Below are 22,782 nucleotides of genomic sequence, written 5' to 3' on the forward strand. Positions count from 1 at the left end.
CTCATTTGATTTTCAAAATAACTTGTGAGAGTAAGGGCTATTATTATCTTCATTTTAAAGCTGAGAAAACTAAGGCAGACAGGTTGGGTAACTTTCCCAGAGTCAAATGGTTTTAAAAGTGCCTAAAGTTACATTTGAACTTAGGTCTTCCTGACTCCGTGCCCAATGCTCTATCCCCTGTGCTGCCTAGCTAATAAGGCAGAGAGGCAATTTGAGGTCAAGTTGTGAAGGGCTTTAAAAGACATCATTATAGGGGCAACTTGGTGGCTCATTGGATAGATAGATTGCCAGGACTGGAAACAGAAGGTCCGGGATTCAGATTTGGCCTCAGATACTTCCTTTACAAGGTGGCTTCAAGCTACCTTTTGAGGCTTATTATACATTACCACCCTTCCTATATTTTACAATACAATTAATCCAGACTTCCTGCTGACCTCAATACAAGGTAATTCATCCCTCTATGTCCATAATGTCATCATGGTGGGAAAGCTCTCTTTCCTCCCTCTTGCCTTTATAGAATCCTCAGTTTCCTTCAGAGTCCAACTAAGGAATCATCTCCTCTTTGAGACCCTTCCTGACACTTTCCTGCTAGGGTTTTCTCCTTCCCCACTGTCTATGTCCCCCTCTCCCCCACCCCATGTGACATGGCATTTATTTTATGTTCCTTTGTATATATGTGTATATATATATACATATATATATATATAAATATATATATATAATCTCCATTAACAGAATAGATGCTCCTTGAGGGCAGAGACTTAAAAAGTTTTGTCTCTGCTCTATTTCAGGTATAGTAGGCTTTCCTTGCAGACTAGTTCATTGATTCTCTCAAGCTGCCAAAAAAGGGAAATCATTTTGGTGGCCTTCTGCCTGCCCTTTAGAGATGTAGTGGTGAGACAAGCTCATACTTCTTGAAGGAAAGATACGATCACACCCCAAAGACATGTCATTAGTTTTAATGGGTGGGGGGAAGGGGAAGACAGAATTAGGAAAGATATGGGATGGAGATGGGAAGGAAAAGTTGGGGATCAAAACAGCTTAGAGAAATGTATAAAAAGACCGCTTTTTCCATTGGTACATGAAATGGTTTGTGCACAGCACATACATTCAAAACAATACAGAAGCTTCACATCTCTTAGTAACATTGGCTGATCAGCTCCTGTTTTCTGACCTGTTGTACAAACCTCTAGCCTGCCACGAGGTATATCTTAACTTACAGGAAGAGAAAACAATGGCAGGATGCAACACTGTCCAGCTTTGTGCAAGAAGGAACGCCGAAAATGCGATTGTTCAATGAGGTATATCTTGGACAGGTGCTGCATGTGGGCAAATGAGGAGGACCCAGAATTGAATAGGAGGAGGAAAATGGGCAGAATCAGATTGTCAAGATGCTTGCTGCAACAAAAGCATATCTTTTTAGCACCATTATTTTTACCAGTCATGCTAGGTGGCTCTGAAGTGACCCAAAGGGGCAAAGGAAAAAAGAATGGTAGGGGGAAGCAGACTGGAGGACATGACTAATGATGTCATGCTCAAGTTGGGTAGATCCACTACCAAAGATGTATGAAATGGCAAAGAATATATCTGAATGGAGGGAGCTAATTGTAATGCATAATTTATATATGTTTCAAATTTCCTCTAATGAGGGAAATATATTTAATTGTGTCATGTGAAATTTTTGATTTCAGAAAAAAAATGAATGAGAATGAGAAGGGATAGGTTGGTTATCATGGGCACCAATGGAGGCAATGCCCATCCCAATGAGATCACTTAACTTTCAGAGTATAAAGGTGATGAGATGTACAGAGCTCGTTTAAGGTGTCTGCACTTCATCTGGCCTCTGATTCACACAACTGGAGGGGATAGAGAGCATACTGGGACACTTGATATTTGCAACATAATGTCAAGCAACTCCTAACCTCTCTTTCTTCTTCCTTTTAGAAGCTTGACTCACTCATAGGGCAAGGAGGCATTTCCACTCCTTAGGGGATGACAGGAATACACCAGTATACCTAGACATTGCTGAATGACTTAAGTATCAGGGAGACTGACCTGGTTTGTTGAGTTTTTTCCATCCCCTACTCACTTTCCTACACTTTTCTCTTGGGTTTCTCTTGGGAAGAGGGGATCATCAAATGGTCCTAAATCACTTGATGGGGGTAGGAAACACTTCTGCAGGAACTCACTGCCTAGAGTCCTAGAGGAAGATGTTTCCAGGAAGATGGAAAGATGCATGGAAACTAGCATCTGAGTCCATGGGTAAAAGGACAAAAGACCTTTGAGAACAGGTGAATAGGTTGACATCCCAAGGTCTTAAAGGCCAGAAACAGAGCCTGGAAGATTGGTTTGCAAAAGCAGCTGGAGCTGGGGTCCAAGATAAACAAAGAAGACAGAATTTAGACATTAGTGCATATCTTAGGAGGGAGTCGGGGTAGAGGTACATGAATCTTTGAAGGATCTTACATCCAGTGCAACCAAGTTTGTCATAAGCCATCATGAAAAATAGATGCTATAAGACAGTGGTAGGACTGCCTCCAAAGGGGAATTTGTCCAGCATCTTGACTTTCTGGATGTAAGAATAGTAAGTCATCTATCCTTAACATAATAATATAATGACCTGAAAAAAATAAGAAATTATCTTAGAACACAATCCTAGATAAATTGCAAAGGATGGGAGATGAGGCAGGATAATGACTTTGTGATTTTTTAAAAAAGTTTTTAAGAGAGATTCTACAAAAGGAAACATATAAAAAGGTAAAGGAGATTATGGGGGATATTGAGAAGGAGGTGTGTATGTGTGTATAAAATATGACTAAGATATAATTTTTAAAAGGTAGAAAAGTCATTTGGTACTCTCAAAGGGTATCTTCACAAAAGCAGTTCTTGGGTCATCTTGTAAGATTAATAACCTCCCCAGCTAAGGAAAAATGTGTATCTTCTCTCAGGACCATTCATCAGGATGGGCTTGATCTTTATGACTGGACTTGTGAGCCTAGAGAGGCAATAATGCCACCTTCCTGTCCAATGGCTGGAGTTGGATCTGCCAGAGAAGATATAGGGTAGAAAAGACACCAACTGAACCTGGCTTTCAGGAGTCTGGAAGATTGCTTGAGAACTTAGGAAAGAACTAGTTTAAATCACTCAGCTTCCTTAAGTGATTGGACTTTTGGATGGGGAGGGAAAGTCATTCTTGGCTTTTCTTTCTCATGACAGTCAGTTTTCTCAACAACTACATTGGTTCTGTGGGACCAGCTAGGATGGAATTAGCACAATATTATAAAGAACAGATCGGTATGAGAGAGGAAGGCACCTCTGATCCATTCCTGGGTTTCCCATTCTTATGCTTCTTCAATGATGTTCAATGAGAGTCAGAGCATGATGACCCCAAATCAATATTCGATTTCAAAGAGTGAAGATTTCCAATTTATGAATTACTTGGGTTTCTTGCTTTTCTTCTTTATCTTAGTCATCACTTCTCCCCCTTCACCAGAAAGAAGGCAGAGCAAAGAAGAGGGGATGAAATTCAAGCTGTCCATTTTACTAAATTCAATCAGTTGGGGGGAAAACTTTTGACTATTAAAAGGTGGTTGAATAATTTTCCAATTTCACTTATTTAAAATCCCACAGCTAATCAAAGGTTGACTGTTGGGTCTAAATTAACTTCTACCTGACTTGTACCTGGGTAGAGAAACCCAATCAGCCACTGAAATACAGTACATTTTTCATTGGCCTCATTTTCTATTCACTCCTAGTTGGGAAAGGGAAGTTGATATCTGAAGTAGCTCCCAGTCAGGATTTGAGTCATCCAATATGTATTCAAGAGGATACAGCAGTAACCTTGGCCCTTGTGGAACTCTCTGGAGTTTCCTTCCAGTAAAGCCAAGTTTGTGCAAAGAGATGAGAAGAGAGGAAATGACCTTCTGACTTATCTACCCTGCCTCTTTCCCTGATTGTGATGATCTATCACCTTTCCATCTGGCATTCTGTTGCCATTCTTTTAGCTAGAATTCCAATGCTTCTTGAACCCCAGATTCTGAAGTCACATCTTGGGATGTCTAATAAAGATGCTTTCTACCATTGTTGACTCAATAATCTGGAAGATGTCTCCAGAAGTCACCTCACCCAGATCCTTGCCTCCAAGCACTCTAAACACATGGTTGCCTTTGGAATTTGACAGACAGGGCCACAACTAGCATATTTTCTTGCCTTTGGGTCCTGTAGAGCCATCTTTGGTCCACATACCCAGTGCTCAGGTCTATTTATAGATGGGCGCATCTGCAAATAGAGAGATATGCTGAGGTTGAAGGTATTTGCAACAGATGAGGGATTGTCTTGCAGTCAAGGGGACCAAGAAAATGGTGGCAGGGTAGGATGTCAGGTCTTTCTGTCATTTTCTGCTTCACATATGCTGAGAATGTTTTGTACTCTGACATGGCTCAATCTGGTTTTAGATTTAGGAGTGTTCCAGCAGGGCAGGAATCTGAAGGCAGAGAGTCAGTATTTATAGTTGACCTGGGGGCCTCCACTTCAAAGGGCAGGGGGTGTCATGGAATTTAGCAGTCAAGGGTTCTCCTAATGCTTGGTTGATGTCAGCAGCTCTTTTTTCACAGAATTAGCATAACCCTTGGACTATGTGGGAGGAGTAGACCTCTACAGGTCCTTTCTGCCAGCTCCAGGCAAATGGCTCCAGAGATTGGTGCTACTGGTAGGGTTTACCACCTGTGTTCTGAAACACAACTAATTTTTTCCCCCATTCCTTTCTTTGTCCCTTCAAAGAAGGCTATCATATGCAGCTTCTTGCCTTCTTGGGTTCAAATGATATGGTTCAACACAAAGAAGAATTATGGACAGGCAGTCTTATCACTGCCTTTATTTTGAAGAGGACCCTCCCAGTGAAAGGGACCTCCTTAGATCATCCAGTTCACCCACATTGCCTCCATGCAGGTCTGTTTCAACCATTCTAGGCAGCTGTTCTCCCCATTTTATTCTTAAGGAGATACCCCCAGTTTCCCTTGGCAATGCATTCCAGTGCCTGAGAGTCAAGAATCTTTGCGTGTCTAATCACCACTCCTGTTCATAGCTGAAATCTCTTGCCATGTATTCCATGGGTGCACAGGACAGCTGCTCCTGCTTGCTGTGAAGTCACTGGTCTGTGACTGGAGAGTTGAGAAAAGAGACCGAATCCATCAATCCTGACTGTTTGACAAGTGACATACTTGTGGGCAGATTCCTGTAGCCATGAAGTCAGGAGAAATGAAATTCAATGCCTTGAAATGCTTCTGTTCTGTACATAGAAGGAGATATATGTATGTATAAACATGCGCACACAAATACACACCCCCATGTGTGTACTTGTATCCCATGGCAGACATCTATACCTTCTGTCACAGTGTAAGATCATAGCAAAGGCTCCGTTGCCATGCTAGGAGTTGGGGACACTCCTCCTGGGTCTAGAGGATGACATTTCTAGGAAGCACCAGGAAAACCATCTGAATTGGGGTGGAAGGAGCCCAGTAAATGTTGTTAAGAAGGCCTGGTCAATTTTCTGATACACACATATCCATAAACACTAAAAACACTTGATTCAAAGGACATCCATGGGGGTAAAGATGGGGAAAGGGAGGCTTTTCATTTGTGCAAAATTCAAATAGAGAAGTTGTTGTCTTCTCCAGGTGAACCTTCTTCCTGGTTTCTTCACATCCGGGGCAGGAAATGAGTGACAGTCATGGCTGGGGACACTTTATTGCCACGTTTTATTCGTCCATGCTTGCTTAGAGCGATGTAGGTCCCTCGGTACAGGTCTGATTCGTAGGCATTGTAGTTGTTGGGAAGGAGAGTTTCTCGGAATTTGCACTCCTCTTGAAAACTGGGCTGGGGAGAAGAGAGATAAAAAAGTGGGATGATTGGCAACTGCCTTAGGAACATTCTAGATAGGGCCATTCCCTTCCTCCTACCTCCCCACCAATCTCATTAGATCCCACTATATATAGAATATTCCAGGGGCAATCACAGAATATAAGAGCTGGAAGAAACCTTAGACATCATTTAGTTTTATACCCTTTTATTTTACAGATAATAACACATTTATATACATTTGTTACAGTTTACCAAAAATTTTCAATGTTATCTTATTTGATCCTTAGTAACCCTCTGGGGTAAGTACTACCTCTGTTTTACAGGAGAAGAAACTGAGGCTGAGACATGTTAAGTGACTTGCTCAGGTTCACATAATTGGCATGGTTCTAAGGCAGGATTTGAATTTGGGCCTTTCTGATTCTAAGTCTCCCATGCTATCCATTGTGCTATTTAGCTTCCCTATGAAGAAACAAAGGTCCAGAGAGAAGTAACTTGCATACAATCTCAAAATGAATTAATAATAATATAAATAGTCTAGTTCTAGACTAGAACTCCAAGTCTAGTGCTCGTTCCATGACCATAACTGACTTTATACTATTCTTGATGACACTGTAGTATTTGGGGAAACTATATTTTCATTAGGTGGTATAGTGTATAGAGCATTGAGACTGGAATCAGGAAGATCTGAGTCCAAATATAGTCTCAGACACTTAAGAGCTGTGTGGCCGTGGTCAAGTCACGACCCTGTTTGCCTTAGTTTCCTCATCTGTAAAATGAGCTAGAGAAGGAAATGGCAAACCACTCCAGTATCTTTGACAGAAAAACTCCAAATGGAGTCACAAAGAGTTAGACATGACTGAGCAACAACAAACAGATGACTCCTAATGTTCACTCCAGATTTAAATCTATGCTCCTTTCAAACTAAGGCTCAGTAAACCTAGCTGATTTGCCCAAGATTGCATAGCTAGTAAGTAGGATTCAAATCCAAGCACAATGATTATAAATCCATTATTCTCTCTACTACACTTTTCTGCCTCCAATGTGAGTTTGTAAAATTTACATCATCCACCACTTCTTGATTTTTCAAATGTGGGTTCCCCTTTTTGTGGGTTTAAAGCTTGAGAATGAGCCCAACAGTGTGCTCAGATTAGAATAATCACTACAGTATTTGTTTTCTGCATTTTCTGTGCTATGAATGAAAGTACATCCTGCATTATTACCTTAAGTGTTTGTGTAGGACCAGAGGATGTTCTTACTCACATCTCTGGAGATCTCCAATACTTGGAGATAAATTCTGAGATCTTCCAGAGGCATATCTGACTGGGAGTAAAAAGAGCAAGGATGATTTAGTGGTTAGTTCCAGGACTTCCTCAAGTTTGGAATCCCAAGTCCTGAGCTATATAGACACATCTACTGCAAGTATTTATTAACCTTGACTTATACATGAGGAAATTGAGGTTGAGAGTGATTAATGATTTGTTCAAGATCACACACCTACTGCCAAGAGGAAGGGCTTAAACCCAGATATTCTGACTTAAAAATCAAAGCTCTTTCTACCATCCCATTCTGTCTATGGGTGTATGTATACCTCGTATCTTGGAGGACAGGAAGCCTTAAAAACTAAAGAAGGAGGAGAGTAATTATAACTAGGGCTCATGATATCTTCTTATCTTCTGCTAATTTGTCAGAGAAGATTAATGTTCAGAAAATGGGCATTGGACAGCAACAAACTCTTCCCCCACTCTCATCCCTCCAAAAAAAAATTCACCCATGTCCTTCTTTCATTACTAGACAATAGTGTGCTTTGCCTTGGTCTAGTATGTACCAGCAGTTCCTTGAAAAGCAATAGGACCCTTCTATACTATAGCTAGACATACAGATGGGATTTTGATGAGAGATCAGGTCTTTTCCCAGGGATGTACACATAGGACACAGAGCAAGAGGAGAGCTATTTGGGTTATCAGATTGCTTACTAAAAACAAGATTGGAATAATTCAATCTTTTGAACCATCCATCCTTCCCTAAGGGGGAAAAAAGCTTAATTTAGTCAACAGACCACTTATTCTTTTCATATCATCTGCATATTCACTTGTGTCAGATTTGGACTACAAATGTCTGAATCTGAATTGGATACAAGGAAACATTTCTTTGGAAACTGTAGATGTAATAATGGGAAGAATGAGAAATTCACCCTACAACAGAAGTCTAGCAAAAGAGGATAAAATGACACAATATTTGTAAAGTGCCTGACACAAAGCAAATTAGTTTTTTTAAAAAAATATTTTCTCTTGTTACATGTAAAAACAATTTAAAAAGTTTATTTTCATTGTCATGCAAAGCACGCTTCCATATTGGTTATTGTAAAACCAAACTCATACATAACCAAAACCCCAAAATAAGACCATAAGGACACTGGTATAAAAGGCAACTCCACCAATTCTTTCTCTGGAAGTGGATAGCATTCTCCAGCAAAAATCTTTCAGGATTGTCCCAGATCATTGCATTGCTGAGAATAGTCAACAAAAACAACTTTCTTAACATTAATTTGTTTTTCAAGTTTTGAGTTCCAAATAATAGTATACTTGTCAGATCAGTGGGAAAGGAAGGTATTTAAGACCAAGCAAGAGAGAGAGCACATTACAAAATGTAAAATGAATGATTTTGATTATATCAAATTAAAAAGACATTGTATAAACAATACCAATGCAACCAAAATTATAAGGAAAGAAACAAACTGGGGGGGGGGGAATTATAGCAAAACTCTCTGACAAAGGTTTAATTTCCCAAATATATAAGGAACTAAATCAAATGTACAAAAAATCAAGCCATTCACCAATTGATAAATGGGCAAGGGACATGGATAGGCAGTTTTCACATGAAGAAATAAAAACCATCAATAAACACATGAAAAAGTGTCCTAAATCTCTCTTGATTAGAGAATTGAAAATAAAAACAACTCTTCACACCTAGCAGACTGGCCAGTGTGGCAGCAGATGAAACTGATAAATTTTGGAGGGGATGTGGTATAATTGGGATACCAATGCACTGTTGGTAGAGCTGTGAATTGGTCCAGCCATTCTGGAGGGCAGTTTGGAACTATGCCCAAAGGGCGATAAAAGACTGTCTGCCCTTTGATCCAGCCATAGCATTGCTGGGTTTGTACCCCAAAGAGATAATAAGGAAAAAGACTTGTACAAGAATATTCATAGCTGCACTCTTTGTGGTGGCAAAAATTGGAAAACAAGGGGATGCCCATCAATTGGAGAATGGCTGAACAAATGGTGGTATATGTTGGTGATGGAATACTATTGTGCTAAAAGGAATAATAAAGTGGAGGAATTCCATGGGGACTGGAACAAGCTCCAGGAAGTGATGCAGAGTGAAAGGAGTAGAGCCAGGAGAACATTGTACACAGAGACTGATACATTGTGGTACAATCGAACACAGTGGACTCCTCTACTAGTAGCAATGCAATGACCCAGGACAATTCTGAGGGACTTATGAGAAAGATGCTATCCGCACCCAGAGAAAGAACTGTGGGAACAGAAATGCAGAAGAAAAACATTTAATCAATCACATGGTTCAATGGGGATATGATTGGGGTCTGCCATTAAAATATCACTCTACTGCAAATATGAATAACATAGAAATGGGTTTTGAACAATGAAACATATATAACCCAGTGGAATTGCTTGTCATCTCCAGGATGGGGGAGGGAAGAGGGGAGGGAAAAAACCTGAATCATGTAACCATGGAAAAATATTCTAAATTATAAAAATGGAGATTTGAACCCTGGACTTCAATCCCCAGAAGTCCTTGGCAGTTCCCAGAATCCCACCTGGGCCAAGAACAGAAATTGTATTTAAGCTGACTCTCCACCTACTTGGGGTCTCTTGGCTTCCGCTTCTAGGGACAGGCGGCTCTCTACCTAGCCAGCAAAATGTAGGTGGCATGCGCTTTCTTATTTTGTATTTTCTTTATTTCTTAATCTTTAATAAACCTCATAAAATATAAGACTTTTATTACTAGAAACTAATTTTCATAACAAAATTAATTAATTAATTAAAAGTTTTGACTCCCAAATTCTCTCCTACTATCTGGCCTTCCATCTCTGCCCTCCTCTTTGCCCTCCCATCCCCAGATAATAAAAAATCTGGTAAATATTTTGCATGTGCAACCCACATAATAAGTCCTTTTTTTAAAACTCTTGCCTTCCGTCTTGAAATCAATACTGTGTATTGGTTCCAAGGTAGAAGAGTGGTAAGGGCTAGGCAATGGGGGTCAAGTGACTTGCCCAGGGTCATATAGCTAGGAAGTGTCTGAATTCAGATATGAACCTAGGACCTCCAATCTCTAGGTCTGGTTCTAGACCCACTGAGCCACCCAGCTGCCCCCCCACACACACATAACAAATCTTAATAAATGCTTGTTTCACCCTCCCTGCATTCCTCCTTATCAATGGCAAGCCATTTTTGTAAGGCGCAAGTGACAATGTTGTCACTTTACCTACTCGCCAAAGAAGCTAAATGAGATTGATGTGAGACCAATACGGCTTATTTGGCTACATGTGTCTAGATCCTAGCAAGAAGTTAAAATCTTGTAAAATTAATTCAAGCACCTTGTTCATGGGTTTGACCAATAAAAATATTTTTGGTGGTGTTTTTTTTTTTAAACCCTCACCTTTCATTTTAGAATCAATACTGTATATTGGTTCCAAGGCAGAAGAGCGGTGAGGGCTAGGCAATGGGGGTTAAGTGACTTGCCCAGGGTCACACAGCTAGGAAGTGTCTGAATTCACATATGAACCTAGGACCTCCAATCTCTAGGTCTGGTTCTAGACCCACTGAGTCACCTACCTGCCCCCAAAATATTTTTTTTTTTAAAGAGAGAAGATATATGGATAGTTTCCCACCTTTTGGTAAGAGCAGTGTTCAACAAATGCTGAAAATTTTATGAAAATTAATGTGAATTTACATTTTATGTTTCTCTTTTTAGCAAAGCACTTATTTTTTGAAAATTCTAAAAATTGTGGAAAATGTGAATTTATGTAAAAAGCTTTTAAAATAAAGCAAGTACATTTTTGTTGAAAGTACTAAAAATTTTCAAGAATGAATAAGTTCATGCCAAAGCAGTTGTTTTTTTAGTGAAATAATTTTTGCTGTGAATGCCAAAAAGGTATAAAAACTAATATGAATGTATTCAGTTTTTAATGAAACAATTACTTTTTTGTTGAAATACTAGAAATTTGCCCAAATAAATGTGAATTTTTGTCAATATAGGGTTTTTTAGCCAAGCAATTACTTTTTTATATTTTCTCTTTAAGTTTTTGACTTCATAAACAAGAATGGAAAAGTTTTTACAGGGATACTTTGAAAGTTTAGATATGATCATAGTTTGTTTCATTGAACTAGTTAGCTTGTCTCTATAGAGGCAGTATTATCAAGGCTGCCTTCTTACCACTGATTTTCTTATCAGACTCTCTAAGTTCTTTTTACCTCATCGCTCCTCTCAACCCAGCTTGGCTCCAGCAGTATTGAGTATTTCAGCTTGATTGACTAGGAGAAGGGCCAGCCTACTCAGTGAAAACAGTTGGATTCTAAAATCGGATGTCATATACTTACTGGATGCCCTTGGACAAGTCACTTAGTGACTCTGGGTCTCTATCTCTGAATTTGTACCCAGGCTGTCTGACCCCACATTCTACAATATGGTGCCACTCATTACTTTTTTCTCTTCTTTGACTCCCAATTACTATTTAGTGAGCCCCATGTACATTATAGTTCACAGGGAAATGAAGTGCTATGGATAAGGCAAACATTTTCCTAGGTCATTTTTCTGATCACTTTCTTCATTCCTATCATATGCTACATGTAATATCCATGCTTTTGCTGTTGTTGTCATGTCCAACTCTTCATGACCCCATTTGGAGTTTTCTGGTAAAGATTCTGGAGTGGTTTCCAATTTCCTTCTTCAGCTCATTTACAGATGAGGAACTGAGGCAAACAGGGTTAAGTGACTTGCCCAAAGACACACAGCTAGAAAGTGTCTGAGGTCAGATTTAAACTTAGGAAGATGAGTCTTCCTGAATCCAGGCCTGGCATTCTATCCACTGTGCCACCAACTGCCCAATATCCATGCTAGTAGACTGTAAACTCTCTGAATACAGGAATGATCTAATCTGCTTTTTAATCTCCCCCCACCATTTTTCATAATATCTTGGTCCTATAAGGTAGTAGGCATTAATGCTTGTTGATGAACCAAAAGAAATTGTAGGTATTTTGGGGGGATAGTTACATGGCAATGATTAATGTTGTTTGCTGTTAGCAGCTTCATATACTCAGCTGGGAAGGGTGGGCATTTTTCCTCTGTGCCCTGCACTGATTCTTAATTATATCACACACATACCCCATGTATATTCACACACACACACACACACACACACCCTTTTCCACCAGACACCACCCTCTGAGATCTTCATCATGGCATAGAGGTTACTTGGGTTTCCCAAAAGTCATGAGCATAGAACACAAGCTCTGACAAGTCTTACCAAAGTGATCTAGTGGAAAGAGGGCATCTTTGCCATCCAAAGCCCCATCTGACTAAGTTGGAAGACATTGGTTGCAATAGAAAAAAATGTTTCTTCCACGCAACTTCCAAAGGCAATCTAGTATGTCATGGAGGCTTAGTTTGCCTCCATAGTTTGCATAGACTTGCTCTGATGGAGAGAGTAGCCACACCAATAAAATCATAGGAAAATAACTGCCACCAGAGTTTTTCAAGCATTTATATGTTATTTCCTTTAATCCTTGCAACAACTTTATAAATTAGTAATCAAAGATATTCCTATTATGCCAATTATATAAATGAGAAAATTGGACTTCCAAGAGTGACTTGCCCAGGGTTGTCACACAGCTAGTCAGTGGGGGGATTTGAACTCTTATTTCTCCTGATTCTTCTTTCCTCTAACACAGTCAATCGGTTAGTCAATAAACTTTTTGTTTAGCTTTTACTTTGTGCTAGGCACTATAGTGATAAAGAGATAAAGAAAACGGCTCCCATTTAGTGGTTCTCAAATTCTTTGGAAGTTTGTGAATATAGCTCAAGAGATAAAATTTCTTTAATGGTGCTTTAAACAGCAAATAACTGACCAGTTATGATATAATTTGAGTTTTCTAGTCATGAAACTAGAATTTTCACAATTATAAGTAGACTAAAATGTTCAAGTTTATAATTTTAATCATATGACACAAATTTTGATTTGGAGCTTTTGGGGATAAAACATTGTTGAAGTTATAGTGAGTTCTGAATGAATAAATCTAAAGGAAAATTATGAGGGGTATAGTAAGTTACTCTGGGAGATCACAACATTTTTTTTTGTTGTTAATTTTGAAAGGGGTTCTCAGAACAAAAAACACTGGGAACCACGCTGTCGTATGAGAGCAAGGATGCATTACTTTGTATTACCCCAACCCCTAACAAAGAGTCCGGCTCATGGTCGGAGTTTAATAAGTGTTATGGAAGTGAATGTATCAAAACCAAGGCCCCGTATTAGTTATTACTTTACATGCATATCCAATGACCAGGGAATGTTGGCTTCTCATCTCTGGTGAGAAAGAGTTCCAACCATGTGAACGCTATGTTAATAAAAGCAGCTACTGTATATTATTACTTTAACAAATGAAAATAATCCTGCAGGATCACATATCCTGGCCCTCTCATGCCTCCAGCCCCAAGACTATATGACCTTAAATTCCATGCTGATCTAATGGGACATATGTGCAGCCAATCTCTCTCTAAAACTTCTCTGCTCTCAGGATGGAGAGAGGCATTTTGCAAAGGGACAAATTAGTAAAAGTTTCATTGTGTATTTTCTGGAATAAAAACTCTCTTCAAAAGCATGGGATTATAACAATGGCAAGAGAGCTTGTTTCCCATACCCTGTCTTTAGGCAGAATTTTATACTCAAACCACCCCTGGAAAGAGAGGAGAGTATATTCTGGGTTATTTTTTTTAGACTCTTACCTTTTATTTTAGTATCAATTCTGAGACAGAAGAGTGGCAAGTTAGGCAATTGGAGTTAAATGACTTGCCCACGGTCACATAGCTAGAAAGTAAAAGAGGCCAGATTTGAACCCAGGTCTTACTAACTCCAAGCCTGGTTCTCTATCCACTGTGTTACCTAGCTGCCCCTACAACCCGGTTATAAAGAGAAGAGAAGTGGCCTAAGACTCAGAGGACATGGGTTCTATTCCTGGCTTTGCTACAAATGTATCAGGGAACTTATAACCTAAACTCCCTTCTTAATCTGTAAAAAATGAAGGTATTAGAAGAAATTGATCCCTGAAATCCAAGTAGATTCCTTGTGTTCCCTTGGCCATTCACTACAACTTCTCATAGTTATGACTTATGAAGTTCTGTCTATCCTAAATCTCTCCTCCTATAAATCATTCCTCAACACAATATATAATATATTAATCTGCACTTATTAACATGGCATGTAGAAAATGTTCTCTGAATTTTTTAAAATTCTATTTGTCTTGTTTCTCTGACTAGATGGTAAACTCGGTGAGGAACTCAATATCTATTCCATGATATCTAGCACCAGGGCTTGGCATGGAAGTATTGAATGAACCATATGTTCTTTCCATAGCCTTTAACTGTAACTCCCCCAAACCCAGAATTCTGTGCTATTTATGGCTGCGATACTCCATGGTGTATATATGGCTCTCCATTTCCCTACCTTCTTGCTCCATCAAGACTTACATGGACTATGTCCTATTCCCTTCAGAGCCACACTGCTTGCTCTGAGCCAACATCATTGTTTTAGGGAACCCTCAAGTTACTCCCTCCTTTCTCTCATATTCCACCAGAGCGGCTTAGACCACTGAATCAGAAAATCATGGAATCCCAGAGCTGGTAGTAGAAACAGAGTTCCTGTCACCAACTGACCTACTCTAGTAATAATAACAATAAAATTTAATTTATACAGTGCATTAGAGACTCTAATCTGGATTATTTTAAAATTATGAATTATTTTAAACACTTTTCTGATATTTGCATTTCAAAAGAATTTGTTTCCTTTGTAATCCTATCTATTTTATTTAATGCATTTAAAAACATTATCCTGAGAAGGATTCCATAGGCTTCACTAGGGGAAAAGAAGACCATGACATTACAAAGATTTTTGAACCTTTGATCCAGAAGCTACAAAGTTTTGCAATATCACTGACTGAGATTATCTGGCCTCTGGCTAAAACTCTCCAGTGCTGGGAGCTCACTATTTCTTGAGTTGGCCCATTCTACCTTGGGATACCTCTCACTGGGAAAAAGTTAAAACACATGTTTCCAAGAAAGTCTCCTGATGATAGGATTTCGGATACAACAGGGGAACTATTTTTTTTTTTTGTTATAAGGACTTTTGATACCTTTCAAAGTCATACTTATATGTGCAAAGTGCTGGTCATATCTAGAATAGGTACAACAGCTGTAATACCAACATAGGTCTGATGTCAAAAGGGAAAAAAACAGTTTTAATGAAGTTTTGCCAGACCACACACTCTTATTTTTGTCTGGAAAAATCTGATGATCTGATGACAAAAGAAGGAGTTTTCCATGCACTAATCAGCATAATCTTTCTTTCCTCCCTTCCTCCCTATTTTCTTTCCTTCCCCATTATTCCAGGAGAAATCCCAAGCCTATGGGTAATTTAGCCTCCGGATACCAACAGGAGCTTGCCTTGCTGAAAACCATTTTGCTATTCCAGCTGAGAATCCAGAGTAAAACAACTCGAGAGTTTACAAAGAAATAGCTTGAATGAAATCATCACCCAGCAGGAGCCTTCCTGGCTCTGAGATCAGTGGGACAATTGTTTTTTTAGATTGTGATAACAACCTCTGAGGCCCCTAGTTTGGTGTGGCTGGGTTGGGGAGGGGTAGAAGGGGGAGTTAGACCACCTGGTCTCCTGCTATACCAACTGTCAGCTGCTGTCAGAGCCCAGGACACAGGCTCGGTAGGGCCCACGTTCCCATTCCAGGGGCTCTCCCATATAGCTGTTTAGGGCTGCCTGGGCAGAGATGGGGGATGGAGGGGGAATCTCCTATATCAGAGAGGAGGCTTTGATGAACCAATCTTCTCCCTGGCCAAATGCCACAGGGAGAGGAGAGTTAAGGGTTTGGAGCTTCCCACAGGGATTCTCCCTTTTCCTTTGGAATCTAACCATTTAAGAATAGCACCTTTTACAAGCTTCTGTGCCCCCTTTTAAAAAGTTACTTACATCATGGCGTGTAACAAGGATAAGCACATGTCTTACACATAAGTCTCTAAAGAGTTAGAAAGTTTTAAAATGTGGCTCTATTTTCCATTTGCGTTTTCTGGGTTTCTTTTTTCCCCCTCCTATGCTGATCTCTTTCTGGCCTCTTTTCCTAGTATTGGTCTTGGGTAAAATTGAGAAAATTGGTTACTAATCTCTATAGCCCCCTGCCTTCTTTCTGTATCCTTTCTTCTTCCAGCTTGCTTGTAGCTCTCTCAAGTGGTCTTGGGAAGGGGCATAATTATATCTTAGAGGAAAAGATGTGTAATGCTCAATAATAAATGAATCCACCCTGAAAGTGGTGACAAACTTAAAACTACAAGTTCTCTTTCCCAAGATTTTATATTTTAAAAAAAATTAACGAGAAGTGGTAATAAAACTATTGTCTTGGAGCTTCTCTTGGGAGACAACTTGGTATAGTGGATAAAAAGCTCAATTTCAAATGAATAAAACCTGAATATGAATCTGGTCTTGGCCTTTTACTAGGTGTGTGGTCATGGAAAAGCTTTTTAATCTCTTTCTGTGTTTCAGTTCCTCATTGGTAAAACAAGGGGGTTGGAGTCAATGGCTAATAAAACCCCTTCTGGTTGTCTCTCTTTCTGGATAGTTGAACTGATAGGGGGAAAAATGTGAGGATCCCTGAAATCACATTCTAAAGCTGGCTGCCTACTGGTAAAGATGAGGTAGTTAGATATCACACTGGTTAGAATACTAGGTCTGGAATAAGGAAGAGCTGAGTCCAAATTTAGCCTTAGATATTTCTTTTCTGTGTGACTCTGGACAAGGCACTTAACCTCTGTTTGCCTCATTTTCCTTAATTGTAAAATAATGATAATAACAGCACCCACATCCCAGGGCTGTTGAATAAAATAATATTTGTAAAGTACGTAGCACATAGTAGGTACTATGCAAATGGTCATTCCCATCCCTTATTCCTCCTCCCCCAAGTGTCTTGAACTAAGTCTTTTAGAAGATTCATAAATTGGGCTATTACTCATTCCTTGAAAGCAGGGAGGAATTATTTTGTTTTTGTCTTGGTACTTCTATCTCCTTGCAAAGTGCCTGACACATGGAAGGCATTTAATAAAGGTTTGTTCATTTGTTGTTTACTTGATGACTGAAAGGAATCTGTCTCACACAAGCTGTCTATCTCTCCAAGATGGTTATTATGTTTAAGGATCCGTCTTCTAATACTCTTGCATCTCTCCATCTCTCCCTTCCCCCATTCACAATTGCAAAACTTTCAGTGATGGAGTTGATCTCCAAAAACTGTCCATCTCCTTATCTCCAGGAAGGACTTCCCTGAAATCATCCTGCATTGAGGGTATAGGACATTTTACAATCTACCTTTTATCAAACCCTTTCTAGCATTTACCAACCTCTTAAAACAAAATATGGTGATCCCCTACCTATTGAGGAAGTTGTGTTCCAGAGACCCCTGAGAAAGGTAAAAATCCACAAAGTAGTGGTATTATATTTATTTTATTATTTAGATATATTTTAAGGTTTTATAAACCCTTCCCATTCTCCTATAAACCTTTTTCACACTTATTAACTGAGGCAATCAGTGTCCAGGATATAGAATATAACATTGTGGTTGGTCACCTTTAATTCCATCAGCCAATATAGAAACACCTGCTTTGTGCACAGCCATGTACAATCTCACATTGGCAAACTTGTGCAAATGGTAGTGGCGTACTGCATTTCCATTGTGTTCAGTTTGGTATTCATCCACATAATCCCATGATATAGCAAAAACTCCACGATACAGAATTCAATTTTTTAAAAACCCACAATACAGTGAAGCTGTGATAAATGAACTGTGATATATCAAGGGACAACTGTCTCTTTCCCCAAATCTTTCTTGAATCCCTTTCCTTAATTTTCAAAATTGTTTTTTAATTTATCTCCAATGGAGATATAGAACACATTACCTGACACACATTAACTATTTGTATTCCTTGAAAACTGCTTTGGAGGGGCAGCTAGGTGACTCAGTGGATAAAGAGGCAGGTCTGGAGATGGGAAGTCCTGGATTCAAATCTGACCTTAGATACTTCCTAGCTATATGACCCTGAGCATGTCACTTAATCCCAATTGCTTAGCTGTTACCACTCTTTGCCTTAGAAGAGACATTTAGAGTTGATTCCAAGATAGAAAATAAGGGTTTAAAAAAAAAGAAGACAAGAAAACATCTTTGAGCTAGTTCTTATCCCTGGGGTTAATAATTTCACTTCTTTAATATTTGCTAATAAGGGCTGTGTTCCAGTAGCAAACAGAATAAATCAGTGGGCTAAAGAGAGAGGAGAACATGCCAGGGATGTGAATATGGCAACCAATATATCAGTCTTACAGGGAACTCAAAGGTCTTCCAGCTCAGCTCTCATTTATAACAAAATAATGCTTTCTCTCAACCAAAATGCCAAGTATTTCTTTTCTGAGAAATGTTAATTTAAAAAATTTTTAATGTCATAAGTAATAAGGAGAATTATTCTACAACCTAGTATCAGAGAGTAGGAGAGCAGATTGTTGAATTTGGGATTAGAGGATTTGGTCCTGGGTTCAAATCCTTTTACTTCCTACCTCAGTGCCCTGGGTTTAAGACTAGATGGTCTTTGAAGCTCCTTCCAGGTCTAAATCTGGAAGAAGAAAAGCATCTCTTCTGGGTTGTAGAGAATTCCCCACTTCAATGTCCCAAATCCATTGGAATTCTAAATCCCTATCCACAACCACATACTGAGAGGATATAAGCTTCATGAAGGTAAAGACTCATTTTTTCCCTTTGTATCCTCCACTAATTATAACACAGTGGCCAGTACATAATAGGTGCTTAATAAATGTTTGTTGATTGATTGATTGTGGGAAACAAGAGCTGCTGAACCCCACCAGTCATTTTTTTGCAAAAGGAGCAGTTGGATCACTTTAGGTCATAACTGTAAACCTCTCAGAAAGAGGCAGTTCTTACCCCCACAAACACCATGCCCACTTTACTTAAGTGTGCCTTACCCAGGGCAGTCTGGGGGAAAAAGGTGGAAGAAGAAGGTTTTCCCCCAGTAGGTCTCCCCTAATTCCGGGAAAGAAAATTAAACAGAAGAGATAGGATCATCTTGTTAGTACTTGGACTTGAATAGGAATTCTTAGCCAGCTGTCCATGAATAGATTTTAGGGGATACATGACCTTTCATGGGGAAAATATTTGGTAACTATTTCTTTTTTTTTTTAACTCTTACTTTCCATCTTGAAATCAATACTGAGTATGGGTTCCAAGGCAGAAAAGTGCTAAGGTCCAGTCAATGGGGGTTAAATGACTAGCCTAGAGTCACATAGCTAGGAAGGATCTGAGATCAAATTTGAACCCAGGATCTCTATCTACTAAGTCACCTAGCTTCCCCCTGATAAATATTTCAGCATAATTGGTTTCCTTTGTAGTCTCATGTATTTTATGCATTTAAAAGCATTATTCTAAGAAGAGAACCATAGACTTCTCTAGCCTATCAAAGGTTAAAATATAACAAAGATATTTTTTAAAAAAGACCTTTTACTTGGAGTCTTCCAGAAAAAAATCTGCTCTTTGGAGTTCTCATTCATTTACAGAGCTTCAGGAGAATGGGGACCATAAGGAAAAGACTCGATGTACTCACCGTCCCATACAATCTTCCTTTACTGTTCATGGCCACAAAAAGAGAACTCCTCACCCCAAACAGACTTACGACACCTCGATCCACTGTTGAAATTTCCAACAGACCTAGTTGGAAGGAAGAGTGATAGCTTTAAACGCCTTGGCTCTGCAGGCGGAAGAGCCCTCCTTAGAGGCCCCCTACTCCAATGCCCTTCTAGAATTGAAGCCTAAAAAGAAGGAGAAGCTTGCTCCAGGGAACAGACAACTGGGGTCTGGATCAAGGGCTGGATCTCTGGATTCTTCTCAGTTCAGCTCACATCCCACTCATTGTATCTGATTCACTGGGGCTTTTGTTGAACAAAGAGATATTTTAGTGTCAAGGTCTTGAACCTTGGAACTTAAGAACTGGAGGAAAACATGAAATCCATCCTCTTGCCTTCAGGACTGGCTGGACTTCTGTCTGCCACAAAAGCTGTGAAGGTTAATGACTCTCCTCTCATTGCCCCCCACTTTTTTACATTAACCTCTGGAAAGAGACAGTGTGGAGTAATTTAAGTACTACGTTGGCCACGAAGAGGCTAGGTAACCCTGGGCAAGTCCCATCATCTCTCAGTTCAATAGGCAACTCCCTAAAACTCTAAGTTGTAAGGCTGGTGCAGAGCTGCATTGTCAGAAAGTCTTTCTTCTAGGGAATTCCCAAGACGGATGAGCTTATCAGCAGTCTCCACTCTGGAAGAGAAGCTGGTAGTATCCCGAGTGCCAATTCTTTCCTGTGTCTCCCAACTCTTGGCAGTCCAAAAGTTCTTTCTGGTGTCTAAAGCAGATGCCTCAGTTCCCTACTCAAATACCCTCACTGTACTTACTTAAATACATGGTCAAGGAAAATCACTTCTTGCTAGGAGAGGACCCACCAGTAAGACAATGAGTGAGCTGAAGTGACCAAATCTGTGCCAACCTTCTTCATTTGACATCAGAAGCATGCTAGGTAGCACAGTGGACAGAGCAATAGACCCAGAGTTGGAAGGACCTGAGTTCAAATTTGACCTTGGACACTTCCTAGCTGTGTGACCCTGGGTGAGTCACAATAACCCCAATTGCCCAGTCCTTACCACTTTTCTCCTTTGGAACCAATGCACAATATCGATTCTTTGGTGAAAATTGATACTAATACAGAAGGTAAGGGTTTATAAAACAAACAAACAAACAAACAAAAAACCCCAACAACTTCTCCAAGGCATCACCCACACAAAGTGCTCTTCTTTTGAGTCAGTGTAATGTGGCAAAAAAATCACTGAAATGAGAATCAGGAGGCCAAGGTTTGCTACATGTGTGACCTTAAACAAGTCACTTCTTTCTTTGTCGTTTTCTCTTCTCTAAAATGAGGGAGTTAGTCTAGAGAGCTAAGTCTAGAGGTTTATGAGAGTTAGAGCTGGAGTTTTACCTGTTTTACTCTCTCCTTTAACAGATGAGCAAACGGAGGCCAAGAGACATGAAGTGCCTTGATGAACACAACCGGTTAGGAGTTAGTGCCTTCTCACCTAAATGGATTGGTCTGATCTCAGACTGGTCTCCTCAACTGCTTAAGCCCTCAGCTTGGTTTCCTCAGGCTGTTCCCCTCTCCAGAGTTCCTGGAATCTGGGTGGTTGAACCTCCCCCTCTCCCACACCTACCACAAGTAGAAAGAAGAAATGGGTGAGAAAAGAGGAAGGGGGTGAGAGAGGGATTTGGGGAGACTCTTGACTGGAAATTGTAAACTGTAGAGCAAACTCCTTTTTAAAATATTAGCTAGACTCTAATTTGGTCTAAGTATTCCTGACATGGTCCCTGGTGGGTTCCCAGCCTGAAGGAACCCCAGGGATTTTAATAAAACAAGAGATGGGACTTTGCTAAGCCCATGGAGGTAATTACTGATAATAATGAGAAGAAGAACTCACACAGTACTCAGCAAAGCATTTCTCACACCAGCCCTGGGAGCGAAGGAATGAATCTAAGCAAGCTTATTCATGCTTTGTACTAAGTTGACTAAACTGAATATCCATAGTTGGGCGGCTAGGAAGGATGGGAGCCAGGATTCAAGCGCAGTCTCCCCCCTCGCCCCCCCCCCTCAGTATTCCTTCTCCTGTGGTACACTCTTCCTCAAGGCGATCAGAGAGATGCCGGGGAGGGAGAGACTCCTGAGCCAATCACTTGCCACCAGAAAAGGTCCGACTTGAATTCGGGGCAGTGGGAAGGAGAGTTGGAGGAGGAGTGACAAAGAGGATCCCCCTCCTTCCCTTTTCAGAGGAGACCTGTGAGCCAGACCTCCAGAATCCAGCAAGCTTCCTTCCCTTGTCCCACCCTCAGGCTGTGCTTTTCTTCCTCAGCCTTGTCTCCCAGGGTCCTTATTCCCCACCAGAGGCCATGCACTTACTGTAGGGATTCTCATCATGGGTCCCGCTGATCCTGCCATCCGGGGGCACCTGGAGGTGAAAGCCAATGCCCACGTTGCAGTACAGTCTCCTCTGTCTCTTGATCCCCAGCAAGTAGCCATTCTCCCAGTTACTGTGGGACAGCCCACCAGGCAATCCAGCCTGGGGCTGGGACCCCAGCAGCGTGCCCCAGCCCCTCTCCAGGAGCACGGGGTTGGCCAGGCCACCCACTAGTGGCCAGGGCACCAGCATGCCAGCCAGAATACCCAAGAAGATGAAAGCCCAAAGTGTGCCCCCGAGGCGACCTCCTCCTGCAGGCATAGTGATGAGCAGCTTCTGTGGGAAGGCCATCCACCTTGCCTCCCAGGCACGTGGTCAGAATTAATGGCCCTAAAAATACCGCCCTTCTTGTTTTTCTCCCCTTAGCATGGCCGCAGGGGCTTATTTTTGGAAGGCAGACTACAGCTCCTGACATGAAACCAAAACCTGCCTCAGGCACTCGGGTTGGGAGCAAAGGGACCCTGGCTGAGTCTCTGAGAATGGTGGAGACCATGGCTCAGAGACTGTCTCCGGCTCCCTCACTCTAT

The 22,782-nt window shown here is 40.5% G+C and overlaps 1 protein-coding gene across 1 annotated transcript; it reads right to left on the reverse strand.

Moving 5' to 3' along the window:
* Nucleotides 1-877: 877 nt before the first annotated feature.
* Nucleotides 878-22,546, reverse strand: FGF6 (fibroblast growth factor 6). Its single transcript, XM_001372338.3, has 3 exons — nt 22,198-22,546; nt 19,810-19,913; nt 878-5,874 (listed from the first exon to the last, which is right to left on the reverse strand). Exons 1-3 carry the CDS (start codon nt 22,544-22,546, stop codon nt 5,698-5,700), a joined length of 630 nt encoding a protein of 209 aa, XP_001372375.1. The 3' UTR covers nt 878-5,697.
* Nucleotides 22,547-22,782: the final 236 nt, after the last annotated feature.

This window comes from Monodelphis domestica, chromosome 5, assembly GCF_027887165.1.
Source record: "Monodelphis domestica isolate mMonDom1 chromosome 5, mMonDom1.pri, whole genome shotgun sequence".
Lineage (NCBI taxonomy): Eukaryota > Metazoa > Chordata > Mammalia > Didelphimorphia > Didelphidae > Monodelphis > Monodelphis domestica.